Genomic DNA, 20999 nt, shown 5'->3' on the forward strand with positions numbered 1-20999 from the left:
TTGTTAAGAATTTTTACATGAATGAATGTTTTGTTTGCATTCATGTCTGTGTAATGTGCACGCCCACAGAGGCCACAAAAAGAATATCAAATTCTGTGGAACTGTGATTAAGATGGCCTTGAGCCTCCGTGTCAGTGTTAGAAACCAAACCCCAAAGCATCTATCTCTCCAGCCCCCAAACCTTGTAAGCATGAGAAAGGAATATGTGCCTGACAAGAGAGGAAGTTTCCATGCAGACTTTAGACAAGTGTTTCTGGAGATTCACAAGGGGGAGGGGGAGAGCATCTGGTCAACATGTCTGCAAGGAGGCTTTTAAACTCTCGCTAGCTATGTAGACTTGGACACACTTCTTAATTTCTCCATCTGTGGAATCTCTGTGCATTCTTAGGAGAATTCTGTGGCTGTACTATGGAGCACCTGTTCAGGCTGCTCAGCACAGGGAGTGGCACTTGACTCTTGGGGTCAACACAATGGTCATGTGAATAATTGTTAGCACCTGTAGCCAGTCTCTGTGGCTATAAGTGGTCTCTTTCTAATATCAAGGATTTTTTTATACCACTTCTCATTTTCTGCTGGACCCTTTCCCAAAAGCTCAATTCAAATGGTAGTGCCACCTCTGTTATTTTAATTGTCATCCCAGTGGTATTTTTTAGGTGTTTTTTCCTAAATATTCTCCCAGAATCTTGCATACTGAAATGTGGCACTGGGGAAAATTGTTAAGCACTACAATGACTTCAGTGACATCAATCCAAACCCAAGTCTCAAAGTTAGGTTGAGATGCACGTCCGTGACTCTTCCTCTCCCCTATTCCAGAAGCAATTCCTGTAGTCCCTTGGGAACTGATTTCAACATACCCCACTCCTCAGTCTTCCTCACTCCTGGGAAGAAAGACACAAAAGGTACATTCTTCCACTTGGTTGCTAGTGCCCCTTTCTTGGGGCAAAAATGAAGTTCTTTTTTTACCTCAACTAATCATTCACTCTCTTTTGCCTTACTCCTTCTCCACCTTTCTCTCTGATCAACCTTATCTGGACCTTTACTTGCTTTGTTATAGGGCAGTCTTCCTCTTCAAATCAATGTCTGCACCTGAGTTCTCAGCCCGCACTCAGTAGGTTTGTTTGTGTTTCCAGGGCTTTAATAGGGAAAGGATTTGGAGAAGCTGGGATGCTTGAATTCAAGTTAGGAATTTAGAATGTCAGACCTAGCATAGGATCTGATGAGAATAATGAACCTACAAGGTCTATATCTGGCATTTTCTCTTTGTAATTTTTTTTTTGTAAGTTAATGTGTCTTTTTCTCATAGAAGTGACAAACCCTTCTCTGTGCTAGTAAAACCACCACAGAGGGAAAAAAACTGTTAGAGAAAATGCATTACACTTGCATGCTTTTGAAGCTCAGCGTCTAAGTCTTGAAGGAAGTTTGTACAGCCCATGCCTGTTATATCAAAAGCAATCTAACTAAAAGACTTCTGTTTAATATACAGAATGTAAACCATCTCTGGTCAGGTCACATATTTTTAAAATTAATCCTAATACCTGGGAGGCAGAAGAGGATAGGTTTCTGTGATTTCAAAGCCAGCCTGGTCTCCATAGTTAGTTTCATGGCTGACTGTGCTTGACAATTTTTCCCGATGTCATAGTACAGCATGAAGATTCCAGTAGAATATTTAGGAAAAACATTTTTTCTAAATTTCTTATTTAGTCCCAACCACTAAAAATAAATTTAATGAAATTTCTGAAATAGGCTTTATTAGCATAAGTTGTGGTCAATTAAATGTTGGGGACCAACATTTATTGGTTACATTGCAAACACAAAGTAATTTGGAGACCATGAGTGGATGAAGGTGGACACGAAGATTCAAGAGCACACCTGTGTAACAGCCCCCACACACCCTTACTTCTCTTCTTTAGCTATACACGAAATGGAAGGCTGCACTTTGCCTTTGCTTTCTGTAGATGATCTTTGCTGAATATATCCCTTAACCGATCTTTAAAATTTTCCCCAGCAAAATAATAGAGAAAGGGATTAAAACAGCTATTAGCTGCAGCCAAAGCCAGTGTGATGACCATGGCCTTATGTAACTCATCTCCACATGAATATTCATTCCATGTGACCAAGTGGAGGGTCCTCAGTGCGTGGTAAGGCAGGAAACAGAGGAGGAAGATGATCATGGCAATGATGATGGTGATCAGTGCCTTCTTATGAGAAGCTCGCAGACCTGATTCTGGAATCTCCACCTTTAACAAGACCCGGATGATCAGCAGGTAGCAGATGGTAAGTGTGAAAAATGGAAGCAGAAAGCCTGCCACTAACGCAATGTGGTTCATGATCAGGAGCTTATTAAACTTTTGGGGATTCAGCTCCAAGCATGATATAATGTTGTTCTTCTTCTCGTAGCCATTCTTCAGAAGCATCACTGAGGAAGCCATGATAAAGATCCATATGATCCCACAGAGGATCCAGGCACTCCTGACGCTGGTGACATGTAGCAGCTGGAAGGGGTGAACAGTGGCCAGGAAACGCACAACACTCAGCACAGTTAGGAAATAAATGCTAGTGTACATGTTGACATATAAGGAATAAGACATTATTCTGCAGGCCAGGTCCCCAAATATCCAGTTGGAGCCTCTGAAATAATAGTCAGCCCTGAATGGCAGGGTACTTATGAACAGGAAATCCGAAATGGCCAGGTTGAGCATGAAAACATTCACAGATGTGGACTTCTTATAAGTCTGTAGAAAGACATATATGGAAAAGCCATTTCCCAAGGCTCCCCAGACAAATATTATCAGGTATATAATGGGGTAAAACTCCTTCTTGAAGTTTTCTATTGTGCAGTTTCTGTGACTATTATTGCTGAAGGCCCCAGTTGCTTCCATTTCGAAATGGAGTTGGACAGAGGCTAGGACATGAGTTTTCTCTCTAGATTGGATTAAAAAAAAAACATACAAAATTACTTTGTGCAAGTCCACTTTTCTTCCTAATTCCTAAACAAACATTTACCATATTCAGTCTCACATGAAGGGAAGCAAGTTTCTCTCACACCTTCTTCTGGCCTCCACAAGCATCAGGTAATGCACACAGTAGATGTACATGCTTACAGGCAAAACATCCATAGCATAAAATAAAAATGTATAAGTATTTTTTAAAGGATAGCTAAATAAAGTTCCCCAAGCAGGAAGTGATAAATAAAAGAAGTAACCTTAGAATATAAAAATAAATAAATAAATAAATAAATAAATAAATAAATAAATAAATAAATAAATGGAAAGAAAAAAAAGAAAAAGAAAGCATGGACAACAGGTTCCTGTTGGTTATGGTATTATGCATTTAAATGCTAAATTACCAGCTTCCAAGATCTGATTGCAGCTCATACTAGCACATTCTCACATACACCAAGTGATGTTGTGTAAACTTTGCTCACCAATATTCTCTGACAGCCTGTAATGGGGCAGAGGAGAAACAGGCAAGGCTTAGTTTCTGGGCTTGGGATCAGATGGGGACCACAAGATGGAGGGAGAATCAGAAAAAGAAGCCAGAGAGAAGGAAGTCACCATTGGGTAATATAACTCATGAGCATGTGGCCATGAGGGCTGGCCTGATGGAACAGAAGCAGCCAGGCAGGAACAATTACAGCTAGTAACTTGGGGTGTATAGCTGGGAAATAGCAAAATAGCTTAGAGGGTTGCTATCTGCCCAGTTACTGCGCCTTAAAGCTTTTATAATTCTAAAAGGGCTCTATCTTGATTATTTGGGAACTATCTGGGGTAGAGAAACCCTCTAGAATATAACATCCTTTCCACAACAGATTCCCTTTTCATTTTCAAGACTAAGTTGTATTTGATGCTTGAAACCAAAACTATCATACTGTCTGATGTAGTTTTTAAATGGATGTAGAGGAATTATGACTAGTTATTCATGAAAGGAAATAAAGATATATGAAGAGGGTTAAGATTTTATACCACATTTGAACTGACAAAATTAAGCTAAGAGATTGTGATAAGAATATTTATATAATGTAATAGCATAAACTAAAAATTATACAAAGATATATACTAAAAAAATTAGAGATGGTGCTCGCTTCGGCAGCACATATACTAAAATTGGAATGAGAAGATTAGCATGGCCCCTCAAGGATGACATGCAAATTCATGAAGCATTCTATATTTTTAGCCTATATGCAACAAAATTTGAAAATGTAAATGAAATGGGCAATTTTCTTGATAGATTCCATTTACCAAAGCTGAATCAAGATCAGGTAAATAAATTAAATAGTCCTAAATACCCCAAGTAAATAGAAGGTGTCGTCAAAAGTCTACCATCTGAATAAAAAGCCCAGGGCCAGACGGTTTCAGCACAGAATTCTACCAGACCTCCAAAGAAAAACTAACACCAACACCCTTCAAACTATTCCACAAAATAGAAACAGAAAAAACATTAACAAACTCATTCTATGAGGCCACAGTCACATTGATATCTAAACTGCACAAAGAAAGAGAACTTCAGACCAATCTCGCTTATGAACATTGATGCAAAAATACTCAATAAAATACTCACAAACTAAATCCAAGAACACATTAAAGATATCATCCACCACAACCAAGTAGGCTTCATCCCAGGCATACAGGGATGGTTCAACATATGAAAATCCATCAATGTGATCCACCATATAAACAAACTGAAAGAAAAAAATACCACATAGTCATCTCCTTAGATCCCGAAAAAGCATTTGACAAAATTCAAGACCTGTTCAAGTTTTGGAGAGATCAGGGTTACAAGGCACATACGTAAACATAGTAAAAGCAATACACAGCAAGCCTATAGCCAACATCAAACTAAAAGGAGAGAAACATAAATCAATCCCACTGAAATCAGGGGCAAGGCAAGGTTGCCCACTCTTTCCATATTTCTTCCACATAGTACTTGAAGTCCTAGCTAGAGCAATAAGACAACTAAAGAAGATCAAGGGGATACAAATTGGAAAGGAAGAAGTCAAAGTATCACTATTTATAGATGATATGATAGTATACATGAGTGACCCCAAAAATTCTACCAGAAAACTCCTTCACCTGATAAAACACCTTCAGCAAAGTGGCTGGATACAAAATTAACTCAAAAAAATCTGAAGCCCTCCTGTATACAAAATACAAAAGGGCCGAGAAAGAAATTAGAGAAACAACACCCTTCACAATAGCCACAAAGGACATAAAGTACCTTGTATAACTCTAACCAAGCAAGTGAAAGACCTATATAAAAAAAAACTTCAAGTCTCTGAAGAAAGAAATTGAAGAAGATATCAGAAGATGGAAAGATATCCCATGCTCATGAATTGGTAGGATTAACATAGTGAAAATGGCAATCCTACCAAAAGCAATCTACAGATTCAATGCAATTCCCATCAAAATACCAATACCCTTGTTTACAGACATTGAAAGAACAATTTTCAATTTCATATGGGAAAAAAAGCCCCAGAATAGTTAAAAAAACAATCCTGTACAAAAAAAATATTTTCTGGAGGCATCTCCATCCCAGATTCCAAGTGGATCAAAGACCTCAACATAAAACCAGATACATTAAATCTGTTAGAAGAAAAAGAGGGGAATTGCCTTGAACTCATTGGCATAGGAGACAACTTCCTGAACAGAACACCAACACCACAGATTCTAAGATAACAATTAATAAATGGGACCTCATGAAACTAAAAAGCTTCTGTAAAGCAAAGGACACTGTCATCAGAACAAAACGATAGCCTACAGATTGGGAAAGGATCTTCACCAACCCTACATTTGACAGAGGGCTAATATCCAAATATATGAAGAACTGAACAAGTTAAAAATAAACAAACCAAGTAATCCAATTTAAAAATGGGGTGCAGAGCTAAACAGAGAATTCTCAAACAGAGGAATATAAAATGGCAGATAAACACTTAAAGAAATGCTCATTGTCCTTAGTCATTTGGAAAATGCAAATGAAAACAACCCAAGATTTCATCTTATACCCATCAGAATGGCTAAGATAAAAAACTCAAGGGATGATACATGCTGGAGAGGATATGGAGAATGGGGAAACCCTCCTCCATTGCTGGTGGGAAGGTAACCTTTTACAACCACTTTTGGAAATCAATCTGGTACTTTCTCAGAAAATTAGGAATACTGCTATACCCCTCCTAGGCATATACCTAAAAGATGCCCCACCATTCAATAAGGACATTTGCTCAACCATGTTCGAAGCACCCCTATTCATAATAGCCAAAATCTGGAAACAACCTGGATGTTCCTTAACAGAGGAATAGATACAGAAAGTGTGGTACATTTACACCATGGAATACTACTCAGCAAGTAAAAACAAGGAAATCATGAAATTTGTAGGCAAATAGTGGGAACTAGAAAGATCATCCTGAGGGAGATATCCCAGAAGCAGAAAGATGCACAGGGTATATACTCACTTATAAGTGGATATTAGCCATATAATATAAGATAAACATACTAAAATCTATAGCCCTAAAGAAGCTAGGCAACAAGGAGGACCCTAGGGAAGATGCTTAATCCTCACTCCTAAGGGCAAACAAGATAGACATTGAAAGTAGGAGAAGACAAGGAACAGCACAGGAATCTTCCACAGAGGACCTCTGAAAGACTCTACCCACCAGGGTATCTAAGAAGATACTGAGACTCATAGCCAAACTTTGGGCAAAGTACCAGAATCCTTATGGAAGAAGAAGAAGATAGAAAGACCTGGAGGTGACAGGAACTCCACAAGGAGAACAGCAGAACCAAAATACCTGGGCACAGGGGTCCTACAGAGACTGATACTCCAACCAAGGACTGTGCATGGAGAGGACCTAGACCCCTGTTAAAAGGAAGCCCATTGGTTGTTCAATTTCCAAGTGGTTTCCCTAGTGAGAGGTATAAGGGTTGTCTCTCACATGAACTCAGTGGCTGGCTCTTTGATCACCTCCTCCTGGGGGGGAGTGTAGCCTTACCAGGCCATAGAGGAAGATGATCCAACCAGCCTTGTTGAGACCTGATAAGCTAGTGTCAGATAGAAGGAGAGGAGGTCCTCCCTATTCAGGAGAGTAGGGAAAAAGCATAGAGGGAGAAGAGGGAGGATGGGTGGGACTGGGAGGAGACAAAGGAAGGGGCTGCAGTGGGGATACAAACAATAAATTATAATAAATAAATATATAAATAAAATTCAATAAAAAATTAGAGATGAATTAAATTCTTAAAGAGTTCAAGTAACCAATGTGAAGGAAGGGAAAAGAAAAGCAACATAATCAGAAAAAAAAGGATTTATAATTCCAATATATTGATAAGTACACTAAATATCAGTGGTCTAAATACACAAATAAAAAGATGGATTAGAAAATTAATAAGTACCCAGATATATTGGTCCTTGTGACGCTCCTGTCCTCTCCATGTCTTACTAACTCCCCCTTCTTTCATATGATTCCCTGCACTCTGCCCAAGGTTTGGTTATGAGTCTCAGTATCTCCTTTAATACCCTGGTGGGTAGAGTCTTTCAGAGGTCCTCTGTGGAAGGCTCTTGTCCTGTTTCTTGTTTTCTCCTACTTCCAATGTCCATCCCACTTGTCTTTCTAAGTGAGGGGTCTTTTCTGAGACTGATTCTCCAACCAAGGACCATGCATGGATATATCCTAGAACCCCTGCTCAGATGTAGCCCATGGCAGTCTAGCATCCAAGGGGGGTTCCCTAGTAAGGGGAACAGGGACTGTCTCTGACATGAACTCAGTGGCAGGCTCTTTGACTCCCCCTACCCTCTGAGGGAGAAGCAGCCTTGCTAGGTCACAGAGGAGGACATTGCAGCCAGTCCTGATGAGACCTGATAAACTAGGGTCAGATGGAAGGGGAGGAGGACCTCCCCTATCAGTGGACTTAGTGAGGGGCAGGGAGGAGATGAGGAAGGGAGGGTAGGATTGGGAGGGAATGAGGGTAGGGGCTACAGCTGGGATATAAGGTGAATAAACTGTAATTAATATAAAAAATTAAAATTAAAAAAAAGAAAAGTAAAAAGAAAGTACCTATTTATATACTTTCCACAAGAAACTCACCTCCCTTGGGGTTCATCTTGTGAAGCTATGTCTCAGTATATTCGATTGTTGATTGCTAAACCTGCAGAGAGCTAAATATTTGCCAGATCTTGGCATTGTTATTTCTAGGGCCCATCGCTGATCTTATATTTTGTAAATACTCATTCTTCCTCACTTTCCTATTGGTTGTAATAAACATTTGACAGCCAACATCTGGGGCAGGAAGTGGAGGGTGGAACTTTCAAAAGAAAATGTGATGCTGGGAAGAAAAAGAGAGAGAGAGAGATTCACCAGCAGAGGCAGAGATGAATGGATGGACCACAGCAGTACAGAGAGGCAGAGCCAGCCATGTGGCAGGACTATTATTCAGATCAAGCTAGAAAGCTGCCTAGAGACTGCCCAGCCAAAGGCCTAAGCTTTAAGCTATATTAAAAGACTCCCTGTCATTAATTTACCACTGGCGGTTCCGGGAAAGTCCTGCTATACATCTCAGTTAGCATCATTGGCAGGTAGAAAGAAAAAAGATACAAAAACAAGTTACTCAAATCAAAACAAATTAAAAATGGCTCAAGATTTAAGATCAAAGAAAATTACCAGGAAACAGAAGATAAAAGAAATAGTCTCTACTGATAAAATAACATCTCCACTATGAAGACATGTAATTTCCAAGTGGGGTGCACCATGCAACAGAGCTGTACATATGTGAAGCAAAACTGACAAAACTGGGGAGACAAATCCAGTTACATTAAGGGAGTCTTAAGACTCCCCCCAACCAATGATAGAGAGCAAGTAGGCAAACACTTAGAAAGGACACCAAGAAACTAAAAGCATCTAAACCAACAGATTGAGCTGGCATTTATAGAACAGTTCCTTGAACAAGAACAGAATATACACTCTTCTCAAGTACCCACAGAACTCATACATCATCCGCACAACTGCCCTTACCTACTTTCATGTCTTGTCTTTTGTTTTGTGACCCACTGATTTTAACCGGGATGTTTGTGTGACCACTGGTTTGAAACGGTCCATTTAAACCTGGTGAGTACACAACGGGAAACAGCACCTACCTCGCCTCTAGAATCCATCTCTAGCCAATAGTTCAGCAGAGAGAAGGAGGGCCTTGAGTCCAGCTGGTGACAAACCCAGTCTCCTGTAGGCCCTGTGCACCCAACCACACAGCTGCTCTGAGTTGGTCTTTCCAGCAGCTTCCTCGTGCCCAGAAGACGGTAATTTGTAGTCCTTCCTCCTTTTCTTCCCACTCTCAGATGGCCCCACCCCCTGAGCTCATCCCCTCTCCCTCTTTCTCCCCCTGAGCTTCAAGCAGGATGCTGCAGTATCCTATTTGGGGCTGAACACTCAGCTATCATTTATTCCCAGCACCTTGAATGGCCATCAATCTCTGTTTTCACTGCAAAGAGAAGCTGAGTGAGGATGAGATTACCATCTCTGCCCAGCTCAGGTGGCTGGCGGGAGAGTGGGAGTACGCCAAACATTTTTAAAACACCAATTATTTGGATATATGTGTACCTCTAGATATATAAAGGCATATTAAGAAAAGATCTGTTATAGATTGTTATACAAATATTGCACAAAACAAGTAAAATTAGAATTTGGGTTTTTATTAAAATAATTCTTATTTTATGCCAGTGAGTAATTTTTGTCAATAAAATATTGTTAATTTTGTCTTCTTACATATCCTTTTAAGTCATTTTCAGAAAGTTCCCTTGCTTTCCCTAAAATCAAAGTCCCTAGTAACTGTTGTTAATTGTGATTTTATAATATTGCCAATAACTATTTCTTGACTCTAGATAAGTAGGACTTACATCTTGTCTCTACTAGTCTTGATTCTTCCTTTCCCAAATTCAGGCCCCAAAACCAGAATCAAAAGGCCATTAGATGTCTTTTGGAGCTCAAAATCTTTTCGGGCTGCTACAAGTGGTTTCTAACAGGCCGTCTCCTTCATCCTAGGACAAGAAAGACAACATGGATAACCAGATTTCTCTATAGCCTTTAAATTTTAATTAATTTAAAGCTAATGTGAGCACACTTGTCTAATGAACTTAGTCAAAAAAAGCTAATAAATGAAAATGAAAGTTGACTTTTTTTTCATAATCAACTATATTTAAGTAAAATGTGCTAATAAAATATATTCCAAGGGTTATCCTTTTTGGTTTTTAAAAGGGTGCATATTGGATGGAGAGAGTTCACACAGCCCTACCCCCTAGCTAAGAGTTATTGGTAGTTGGTGATTAGAGAAGGGATGCTCAGTCTTCTTCCTACATTACCCAAGCTCCGGTGAATCGCCTTACACTCATGCACGTGCAGACACTGTTAAATAGACTGGGTAGGCAGTAAAAAAAAAAAAAAAAAGGGGGGGGGAAGGGGGTTCTGGGAGATACTAAAAAAGGAATGCGGCATATGGTCAAAATACACTGTATGTGTCCCTAAAACCCTCAAAGAATAGATAATTAAAATAAAATACTAAAAGAGCTAATAGAAGCATATTTATATTTAAACACCAAACATAGGTATTGTAATCGGCTATGTGCCAAAAGATTTTTTTTCTTGTAAGGGTCTAGGCTCACAGCATCACTTTTCTTTTCACCCAGGCAACGTCTGAACAAGCCTGCAAAGGTGATGACTGAACTACAGATGAAACATCAGTTTTGTATTTGGGTCTTTCCTTAAGTCTAGTGGCCCCTGTGCGCCTGGCTAAGAGTCATATCTGCTGCAGCAGGACTTTCAGAAGCCTTAAGCCCACTTAACTGAGTTAGCTCTGGGCCCTAACTAAGCTTAGTAATTTCCCTGCTACTTTTATTGGTCGAGAGAGGAGACGCTCAGTCACCCCTCCTGTGCAGCTTTCTCGACTTTCCCCCATGCATTACTGTGACACTGTAAATTCTGTGATCATACCCTTTCGTGTTTAAGAAAAAGATGCCAATTATCCGGTACCTCTATTAGGAAATTACTGTACCCTCTATGGACCTTCTAGAATCTCCTCTGATACTCCTAACTTAATTTTGTTTATTACTGGTCCATAAGTAAAAAGAAAAACTAGAACTTGTTAAAATTATATTTTCACTGACTTGAATTTGTTATTGAAATACAAATTTCTTCTAGAAATAAAATGTTTGGATGGCTGAATAAATTGTCCTCAGTTAGACCTGCCAGCTGAGAGAAGATTAAAAAGTATTGATGCTGATATAAGGTGTATGAATCTGGATGACTCCACGAATTCAAAATAAGATCTTTTTAGGTTAAAAATGAGCTATCCATCTAATCACAGGCTTGGAAGGCAAAAATGGGATACTTCCAAGTTTAAGCCAACTAGGGTTACATAGTAAGACACTAGAAAGGGGCATTGCAGGTGAAAAGAGGCTCTTCAGACACTCTAAAAACCACTATAAAACGGTAAATGAATTGAAGAACCATGAGGTAACTTGCTATTACAGAAGGAGCTATAATAAAAATCGCATTTGGCAAAACTGATTCACAGTATTCCCATAACCAGCAGTGGTAAATTAGCAACACTTCCCTCATACAGCAATAAGAGCAGACCACGAACAATCGAAGTCCTGAGATCCTCTGAGCATCTATCTCCTAAAGGTCTATGAAGTTACTCTGCCCTTTGTTTCTATCTGTATTACAATCATAATGATCCTTATCTTTGCTGGAGAGCTGTGTCTGTAACAATTGTGGAAGCAGAGGTAGCTTACTTTTATCTTTCCAATTCAGGAAGTTCCAAATCTTCTCTCAGCCAGAGACACATTCCTCCCTGGTAGGACTGTCAAAGAACAATACAGTTTTTTCATCACCATCCACAAACATCAGCAAAGAAAGGTAGTAAGAAGCAAGGGGATTCTAAAACACTCTATCTGCTGCTGTCCCCTGCTGTGATGGTTTGAATGAAAATGACACCCCCATTAGACTCATAGGGAGTGACACTATTAGGAGGTGTGGCCTTGTTGGAGGAAGTGTGTCACCGAAGATGGGCTTTGAGGTTTCAGAAGCTCAAGCCAGGCCAGTGGCTCACCCTCTCTTCCTGTTGTCTTCGGATCCAGATGTAGAGGTCTCAGCTACCTCTCCAGAACAGTCTGCCTGCCCACTGCCATTATGACAATGGACTAAACCTCTGAAACTGTAGGCCAGCCCCAATGAAAGGTTTATAAGAGTTGCTGCGGTGATGGAGTCTCTTCACAGCAATAGAACACTGACTAAACCGCCTGCCCTGCCACCGGTTTTCTCCTGGAGAACTCACCAGTCACTTCCCTGTGAGTTCCTAAGATGTGGCTTACTTGGTGGTTGCTTCCACTCCCGGATTCTATTCTTTTATGTCTCAGTGGGAGGGCTATATGAGGGCAGCCTCTGTGTGATTTGAATGTTAGGTATTTGGTCTTTTGGAAATTATGACATCAGAGGAAAACTCATGAATCTCTATGAAAAAGACCTTAGGAGGTCTGTGAGAAACCAACACAGCCAAAATCCTTCAGTGTTTTAAGTTTGCATTATGTTACCCAACTAAAATGGCACTCGTAGCCAGATTCTTGGAGTGTGTTACGTGAAGAATCCTCATGCTGAATGTCTGGGGAAATTCCCCAGTTGCTGAGTTTCAGAAGAGAACAGCATCTCCTATGACCTGTAGGACAGGCTGCTGATTGTAGAGACAGGCAGCTTCACACAAGATAGAACCAAACACAAGTCCTGATCTTCCTCAGTCCCTCTACATCCGGCTTGTCCACTGCTGCATTGTTTTCATTGTTATCTATTATCCAATTCAAAATCCTTTCTCCCACTCTGTCATTTTAAGCCAATCATGGTCTTTTGCTTCTCAAGGGGAAGAAACCAATTTTTCTTTGTATTTTTTTTTCACATAGTTCATAGATACTATTCTGAATGCTATAGGTTGCTCACAAAGTTTAATTACTTTTAGAGGAAAAAGCATTCTAAAAATAAATTTTCTTCCCATAGCCCACTGATGCTTAAATTTATGCTGCATAATTAATTACAGACATCAGTCTGTTAATTTTTTTATTTATTGTATGTGCAGTCACGAATGAAAACATGTACAAATGCCTACACACATACACACACACACACACACAAATGTCATACTGTATCTGTATAAGTCAAAGGGCATCCTGAGGAAGTTTGTTCTGTCATTTTACCACATGGGTCCCAGTGATCAAACTTGGGGCCTCAGACTTGACAGGAAGCACCTTTATCTACTGAGCTGAATTACCAGCTGCAGACGTCATCTTATTTTTAATTAATTTATTTACTTATTCTACGCTCAAATATTATATCCTGACTGTTCACCCCTCCCTTCTCTCTTCCAAGTCACTCCCCCCATCTCTCCATTTCCCCAGATCCACTCCTTCTCTGTTTCCTTTCAGAAAAGAGCAGGCCTCCCAGGGATATCAACCAAACGTGACACAACAAGTTACAGCAAGTCTAGGAATACACCTCATATCAAGGCTAGACTAGGCAACCCAGGAGGAAGAGTCACAAAAGCAGGCAAAAGAGGCACTGTTAGGAGTCCCACAAGAACATCAAGCTATACAACCATAACACATATGCAGAGGACCCAGGTCAGACTTATATAGGCTCCCTGATTGTCACTTCAGTCTCTTTGAGTCCCTATGAGCTCTGGTTAGTTGATTCTGTAGACCTTGTTCTTTTCCTTGACCCCTCTGGGTCCTATAATCCTTCCTGTCCCTCTTCCATGGGTTCCTCCAAGCTCCACCTAATGCTTGGCTATGGCAGACAGCATCTTATAAACATCATACAGTGGCTTCTCATTAACACACTTCTACTGAGATCTTTATGCCGTAGCAGAAAATCCTAACTCTTTCGAAATGGGAATAAAAAATTTAGCCTCTATTGGGTTAAAAAAAAAAAAAACTAGTTATTCCATTTCAACAATTACCCCACAAAGCTTATTCCTGTCATAAGCAATGATTGTTAAATTTCCCTAATAACACAGTCTGCCATGCTGGGACAGTCCTTATGATACACATGAACTGTCCTGTGAGACAGAGAAAATTACCACTCATTCCGTGAATCATGTTCTCTCCTCTACTCCCCAAAGGATTCACAGAAACCCCGCCCCCAAACCAGCAAGCACAGGGTACACAAGCAAAGCCATTGAGGAAGACCCAGACCCCTTCCATTATATATGCTAGGAGCAGCAGTTAGCCTTGCCAGGGTGATAGAATTAGGGGTGATCTTCCAAAATTTCTGTCTAACCCCAGAAAAAAAAGTTATATTGGTTTTGTTCTGATTTTAAATTTTAGTTCATTAAGCAGAAATGCAATGGGTAATCACATTGCCCTTGTTTTCTCTTCTTAGAAAAAAGTGAGAACTTCTGGCTGCATCTACTTAAGAACCACAGAGCAGCCCCTGAGTGTGGAAAGGCCCCCATATGGTTAGGAAGAACACACAGGCATGCACACACACACACACACACACACACACACACAGAGAGAGAGAGAGAGAGAGAGAGAAAGAGAGAGATGGAGACAGACACACACACAGGGAGAGAGACACACACAGACACACATGCGTGCGCGCACACACACAGAGAAACAGACAGACAGACACACAGAGACACAGATAGACAGACAAATGCAGACAAATACAGAGAGAGACAGAGATATACACGGAGAGAGAGTCAGACACACAGACATACTCACACTACTTGAGCAATGTATACTCATTGCCTGGGTATTAGTTTCTAGAATCTATTATAGAACTGATGCCCACATTTATTTCTGCAAACTCTGTGATCTTTTGTTCCCACAGGAAAACCCTCTGTTTATCTGATTAAACAAAAACAAAAACAAAATAAGCTGCATAGGAACAATGTTAAAGTCCAAAGAGACACGGGCTTTGTTTTAAGGCTGCAGTAGCTGATACAGCATCTCCTTGCTACTTCCGCAGCCTCCTCTGTGGGCAGATACATTCAGAAGCTGGTTAGCTCACAGGAGGTTTGGAATGCTTCTCCACCGGCTCCTCACTTGCTCCTTGCCTGTCATGCTTGCGCGTCTTCTTTTCATTCTATTTCCAACTGACCTCATGGCAGCGCCAAATCTGTAATAATTCCTTTCTAACACTTTCTTCCTGAGACACTCATTTTCCAGCTGTTTAAATATAAGATGTGAGTATCCCTCCAACAATTAGAAGGGACACAAAATAGAAATAAAAAGATTTGTTTACTTACAAGTCCTGGAATGTACAGGAAGCCACAAACACACCCAAGTCAGAAGGCACAGGTAGGGAGAGAGAGGAACTCACAGGAGAATGATCTGATTGCTCCAGGGCTTCCCATAGGGAGCAAAGCAAAGCAGACCCAAGATCCAGAAGTAGCAGTGTGTCTCTTCACAGTGCATGTAGAGAACAGGGGCCCGTGAGAACAGCCAAGTAGGGTATATTAGCTGCCCTACAGGAAGCCGTCATCAGGAGGTGGGAGGCTGCAGCAGCCGTCTGGATTGCAGCCATCTGGGTCAACCACACTGAAGACTGAGGTGGTAGAACCAGAAACTTCTCACCATGACCGAGTCCTGACTCTGATATGAAAAATCTTAAATATTTCTTTTTCCTAGTTTAATTATGTATTGGGGGTGTAGATGTGTGCACATGAGTGCCCAAATAAGCCAGAGGCATCAGATCGCCTGGAGCTGGAGTTATTAGCGATTATAAGCCAATATGGGTACTGTGAGCCTAACGCTGACCTCTACAAAAACAGCACATACTCTTAACCATTGAGTCATCTCTCTAGCCCTTGCAATTGAGTTTAAAATAAATTCTTCGGCACCATAGAATTAATAAGAATTCACCACATCAATAGTGTGCACTCTCCCTTATTGCAAATCCACTAACCCTACTTTACTCAATTACAAGGCATTTTCATAATTCCTTCTGACTAGATGGCATTGCCCCTGAGAGTCCATGGAATAACCCAACGAATAAGAAACATATAGGAAAGCACGATTTCAAGCTGCCCAGAGATAGAGAAACTAACTTCAGCTGCAACAAGAATGTTTTCCAATTTTCCTTCAGACATTCATGTAGAAATGTGACTCATAAAAATAGTTTGGTTTTATTATTTTTAGAAGCACACACTTGTTTGAGATAAATTATCTTTATGAAACTCACCACTATGGGCAATGAATGAACACCATTAAAAAATTTAAGTCCTGAGAAAACTATGGTCTGAATATAATATAAAAAACTATGGTCTGAATATAATATAAAAAAAAGTTTTGTTTGTTTGTTTGTTTGTTTCTGCACTTCCCAAAGTACTTTGGACAGAACATGAATCCCATGAGATGCTTTGTCAAAGGAAAGACTCCCATAGCCAAGTCAGCCTGAGAAATACAACGCTCTCTACTCGCCCTCCCTTTCGGGAATTTACCATGTTCCACAGGGCCCTGTAAAAGCAGAAGCCTGGCTTAGGCATGGTTTCTCTCCTTTTGTTTTGTTTTGTTTTGTTTTGTTTTGTTTTGTTTTTCCTACAAAATAATTTTTAAAACATTAACACATCAACTATCCCACAGAACTGCTTGTGTTATTGTGCAACTTCATAGAGTGTGACTTTGGAGGAAGCAGAAAGGAATACCGCTTGGTAGAGAGATCAACCACTAAGAAAAGTCGGGAGCTGTGTCTAAGCATTTGGCCTCTCCGAGCACTCACCAGCAGGTAAATCAGCATTTCAAAGCCTTGAGATTGTGCTCACATCCTAGGGTTATCTTAGCAAAGTACCATAAGCTTGGTGTCTCAAAACACCAGAACTTTATTCTTATTCTCTTATAGACCTGGTACTCGAGTTGTCAACGGGGGCTGTTCTTTCTTCAAATACTGGAAAGAGGAATTCTTTTTTGCTGTCTAGCTTCTGGGAGATACCCGGAATCTTTGGCAATTCGAGGTTAGCAGACATGCCATCCCAATCTGTGTGATCAGAGGGAGTTGTTTGTTGCTGATTTTCTGTGTCTTCACAGCATCTTTCTATATGTGTCTGTGCCTCTGGCTCTTCTCTCCGTTGAGAGGCTTTGGCCATATTGAGCTTAGGGCCCACTTTACCTAGTATGACTTTGTCCTAGCTTACATTTGTCAATGGTTCTATCTCCATATACGGTTGCATTTATAGATAAATGGAGTTCAATATTTATGAGTGTTATTTTGCAGGACATAATTCACCCCACAACAGGGATCTATACTATCTGTCTCATGAAATGATTGTAAAGAATATACAAGAGACAGAAAGAATCTGCTGCAAATGGCTCTTGACCCTAGGTTAAATGCTCCCTAACTTCCACCCTCATAAATTAATGTAAAAATGAGTTAACTTCAATCCCTGTCATCCTTGGTTACATGGATGAATTGCTCCATTGGCTTGAGGTGTTGGGAGTAGATTCTCCTCGGTGTTTGTTACAAAGGGATACTCCATAAAAACAGTGGTTATTCTCAGATTATTCTAACAAATTTACAGGGGAAATTTCTCGAAAACAATCTCTCCCCTTTTCCCTGAGTATATTCCTTCTAACCTTCTTATGCTGATATTGGAGTCAGGATTCTGTTAGATTAAACAGCAAAGCCAATTCATAAGAGATGAGAGAAGCGTCTAAAAAGGTAAAAACATATCTAAATGCAACCAAATCCTTAAACTCCTTTATAACAATGACTTCATTCCATCTAATGTACAATGGACCTCATGAATATGGTGAGGAACTGCCTGGAAAGTTAAGTCACAGCCCTGGCCTCCTTCCTCATAGAAGTGTGGTTAGCTGGGCTTCAAGGACATTATTAATTACAATTACTTTAGGGAAGTACTTTCCATAGGCATAGCATGGAAGCCAGCAAATATGACCACATGCAAGAGATTATCAAAAAATACATATCCACCAAGGAACAGAGACGAGCAGATACATCATGACACTAGCCACAAGGACTCCTTGAGCACTTAAGGGAAAAATGCACAGCCCACTAGAGAGGTCAGTGTGCAAAGCAAACTTATCACTAGACCGAAGCAGAAACAGATGACTCTGGAGCTAGGAAAGGGTCTTGTCAGGGCAGGTAGAACATGACTGCAAATGAGTAGGCATGCAGACAAAGCCTTAGACACAAGAGACTCCAGTCCATGCTGAATGTGGGGGATCATGTCCACCGATGAATTGAGAAACAAATCTCAAGAACAAAAAAGAAGGTTGCTTTTAGAGCCATAGAGGGCACAGAGCCCTTGTGTTTGCAGATAAGCACTAGGGGAACCAGGAATATTAAAAACAGAGAGTTGTCTCCTGTGGGGATGTTTATAGTTAATAGCCCAGTGATCTGTGCTATCTGTAGGGCCTGGCCACACCTGAATACCTCAAACTATTATGTTTATCCCAGAGCCTTCTTCCCTAGACCTTTCTCTTGAGCACTGTTTCATAGCCAATCGAACCATCTTGAGGGGGAAAGGCACATACGCTTTATAGCTTAGTGATCTCTACGTTATCTGTATGGCTGAGACCACAGCAGAACCTCCCTTAGGCCCTTAGGCTATAGAACCCTTTTTTATGGTAGAGGCCACATGTAATTTGCAAAGGAGTTCTGATGTAGTCACACCTTAAGCATTATAGTGCTCATGGAATTGAGGTCATTGCTACCAGGAAACCTTTTTCCAAAATGGTACTGTACTCAAAATGCTTACTAAAAAGTCACCTGTTCAAACTCCAGAAGTTTGAACCAGCACCAGCTACTACATCATATTGAACATGATTTCCTTCTTGCCTCATGCAGATTATTACTCTGGCAGCCACGGTGTTTGCGGGTCCCCCACATAGAACCAGGATATAAGCTCAAATCAACACCGAGGATACCACTGAGTGCCACAGCTACTTTGATTCCGCTGCCTGAATTGGGGTGGGTGTAGAACACCACATTGGAACAGCCTTTCACTACACTGTTAGTGAAAATAAAGAGGGGGAAATGGATAGGGGAGATCTGCCTGATAGATGTGACTGTAGATGATGATGATGACGACAATGGTGATGATGATGATGAGCCAATACAACAAAGTGACAGGAAGCTGAGAAATATATGAAGAAGTAAAAGGAAGAGAAATTGGAAAATCAATTGGCAACATAATTTCTATTGTCTCACCTGAGGTAGTGGAGGGAGAGCAGGCCCAATATACTCTCCTGACAGAGGAACTCAGAACTAAGAAAGAATAAAGCTGGCTCCCACAGCCTTACTGGTAGGTAATTAAACAACAAGGAGAAATCAGACACAATCAGGCAGAGGGGATGCCATACATGAGTCAGGAAAGCAAGCAGACAGGGTGGGTGGCCAGTTAAATGTTGGTGGGATGGGTAGCTTACAGAGGTGGTAACAGTGTTTGCCTAGTTCTAGCAAAGCTGCAACTGTTCAAACATTCATAGAGGTTATTTTATTTATACTTAGTATTGTGAACTGAAATGTCCAGAAAGAAAATAGCCACAGCCCTGTTAAAGATTCTACACAGCTAACGGGCTGATTGTAAAGAATTGGAGTATCATTGATTGCCTCGGGCAGTTTTTACTCTCCCCATCAACCTCATGGTTCACCTCTGACCTAAAATCCTTTTGAGGACTAGGTAAAACTTTCTGGACTGTATTAATTTAGCAGGCCGCTACTTCCCACCAACCCAGACTCTAAGAATGTCATCAGATAGCATCTGAGGCCAACAGCAGAGATTCTCCCACTCTGTTGTATCCACCTATGGATTTGGACAATTCCTTGAATTATGACTTCTCGTCTATATCTACCAAACTTCTCGAAACCATTTCCCTGTTGGAAAATGCTGTTTGGGGCAACATGAACCCATGTTCTTGGATCATGGTCATCCAAATATACCTCAAAAAAATATATTACTTCTCTAAGATGAGATCTGTGGGTTTTGCAAGCAATTTGAGAAATTTTTATTTTGTGAAGATTTTATTTCATTGTGCCTGGAATATGGAAAAGTCTGGAACTTTGGAGTGGTGGAAGCAGAGCTTAATGGGCCATTCAGGTGGGAGCTTAGAAGACAGTGCTTGGAGACATATAGACAAGGGAAACCAAGCTTGTGAGTTTCAGAGGGAAAGAAGGACTCTCTCAGGACCTGAACACGAGCCATGTGATACAGAGGCTAAGAAGTGTTGAGTTAAAGGTGATGGGCTGCGTTATTATTTATTTTACAGAGAAAATTTCAAGACAGTAGAGCATTTTTTTTTCAGGTTAGTGCCAAAGAAGTAGCTATAACTAACAGAGAAATCAACGTGATCAGAGAAGCTTCCTGCATTGCATTGGGGCAACAAGGGTGTTTGCTTAGGGTCAGCGCATGTGCGTGTGTTTCTGTCTGTCTGTCTGCTCCTGTGTGTGTGTGCAGGTGAATGTGCATGTGTGTGTGCACTCGCTCTGTGCATGTGTGCACACACCTATATAACACAAACATTTTTAGGGTGATTTTTTTGACTGATCAAACTCTTGAAAAAAAAAAAAAAAAAGTCAAGGTCTATTCTTGGACAATCCAAAATAAGATACAGCTTTAAAACTTATTTGGCACTAAGGAGGAAAATTGTTATTTTAAAACCCTCTTAGTCTTCTCAAAGGCTTACAAAAAAAAGTTTACAGATAATGCCAATAAACATTAGATGGTTTCTTTCTTTCTTTCTTTCTTTCTTTTACAATGTATTTGGGAAAATTATTTATCTCTGCCCCTGCAGCTCTAAAGAGGGGCAAAATAATTTTGGAAAGTATTAATTAAATAGTGCTCAGGGTCCCTCCTAAGGCAAGCAGGCCACTCAGAAGTAAAGAAATAATTTTTAAAGGGTAGAGACAGAAAAACCTGGTTTTCATTCTGTTTCTACTTGGGTTATAGACCTCATTTTTTAAAATCCTATTTCAGAAAAGGCAATTTCTAGGTACCTCTTTTATTACTCACATTTTAAAC

General features: G+C 40.4%; 1 protein-coding gene and 1 pseudogene across 1 annotated transcript in view; one reads left to right on the forward strand and one right to left on the reverse strand.

Annotated features, from left to right (window-relative positions):
* Positions 1 to 1749: 1749 nt before the first annotated feature.
* The window catches only part of Cysltr2 (cysteinyl leukotriene receptor 2), a 32755-nt gene continuing 13505 nt past the window's right edge, over positions 1750 to 20999 (reverse strand). The window contains exons 2-4 of the mRNA XM_055609892.1: positions 11767 to 11834; positions 9874 to 10014; positions 1750 to 2922 (exon numbers count right to left, since the gene is read on the reverse strand). Coding sequence (XP_055465867.1) covers positions 1911 to 2879 — 969 coding nt within the window. The 5' untranslated portion in view covers positions 2880 to 2922; positions 9874 to 10014; positions 11767 to 11834 and the 3' untranslated portion in view covers positions 1750 to 1910. The remainder of the gene's footprint in view (positions 2923 to 9873; positions 10015 to 11766; positions 11835 to 20999) is intronic.
* On the forward strand, positions 4074 to 4171 carry LOC129679051 (U6 spliceosomal RNA; annotated as a pseudogene).

This window comes from Psammomys obesus, unplaced genomic scaffold, assembly GCF_907164565.1.
Source record: "Psammomys obesus unplaced genomic scaffold, mPsaObe1.curated_primary_1811, whole genome shotgun sequence".
Classification (NCBI taxonomy): Eukaryota; Metazoa; Chordata; class Mammalia; order Rodentia; family Muridae; genus Psammomys; species Psammomys obesus.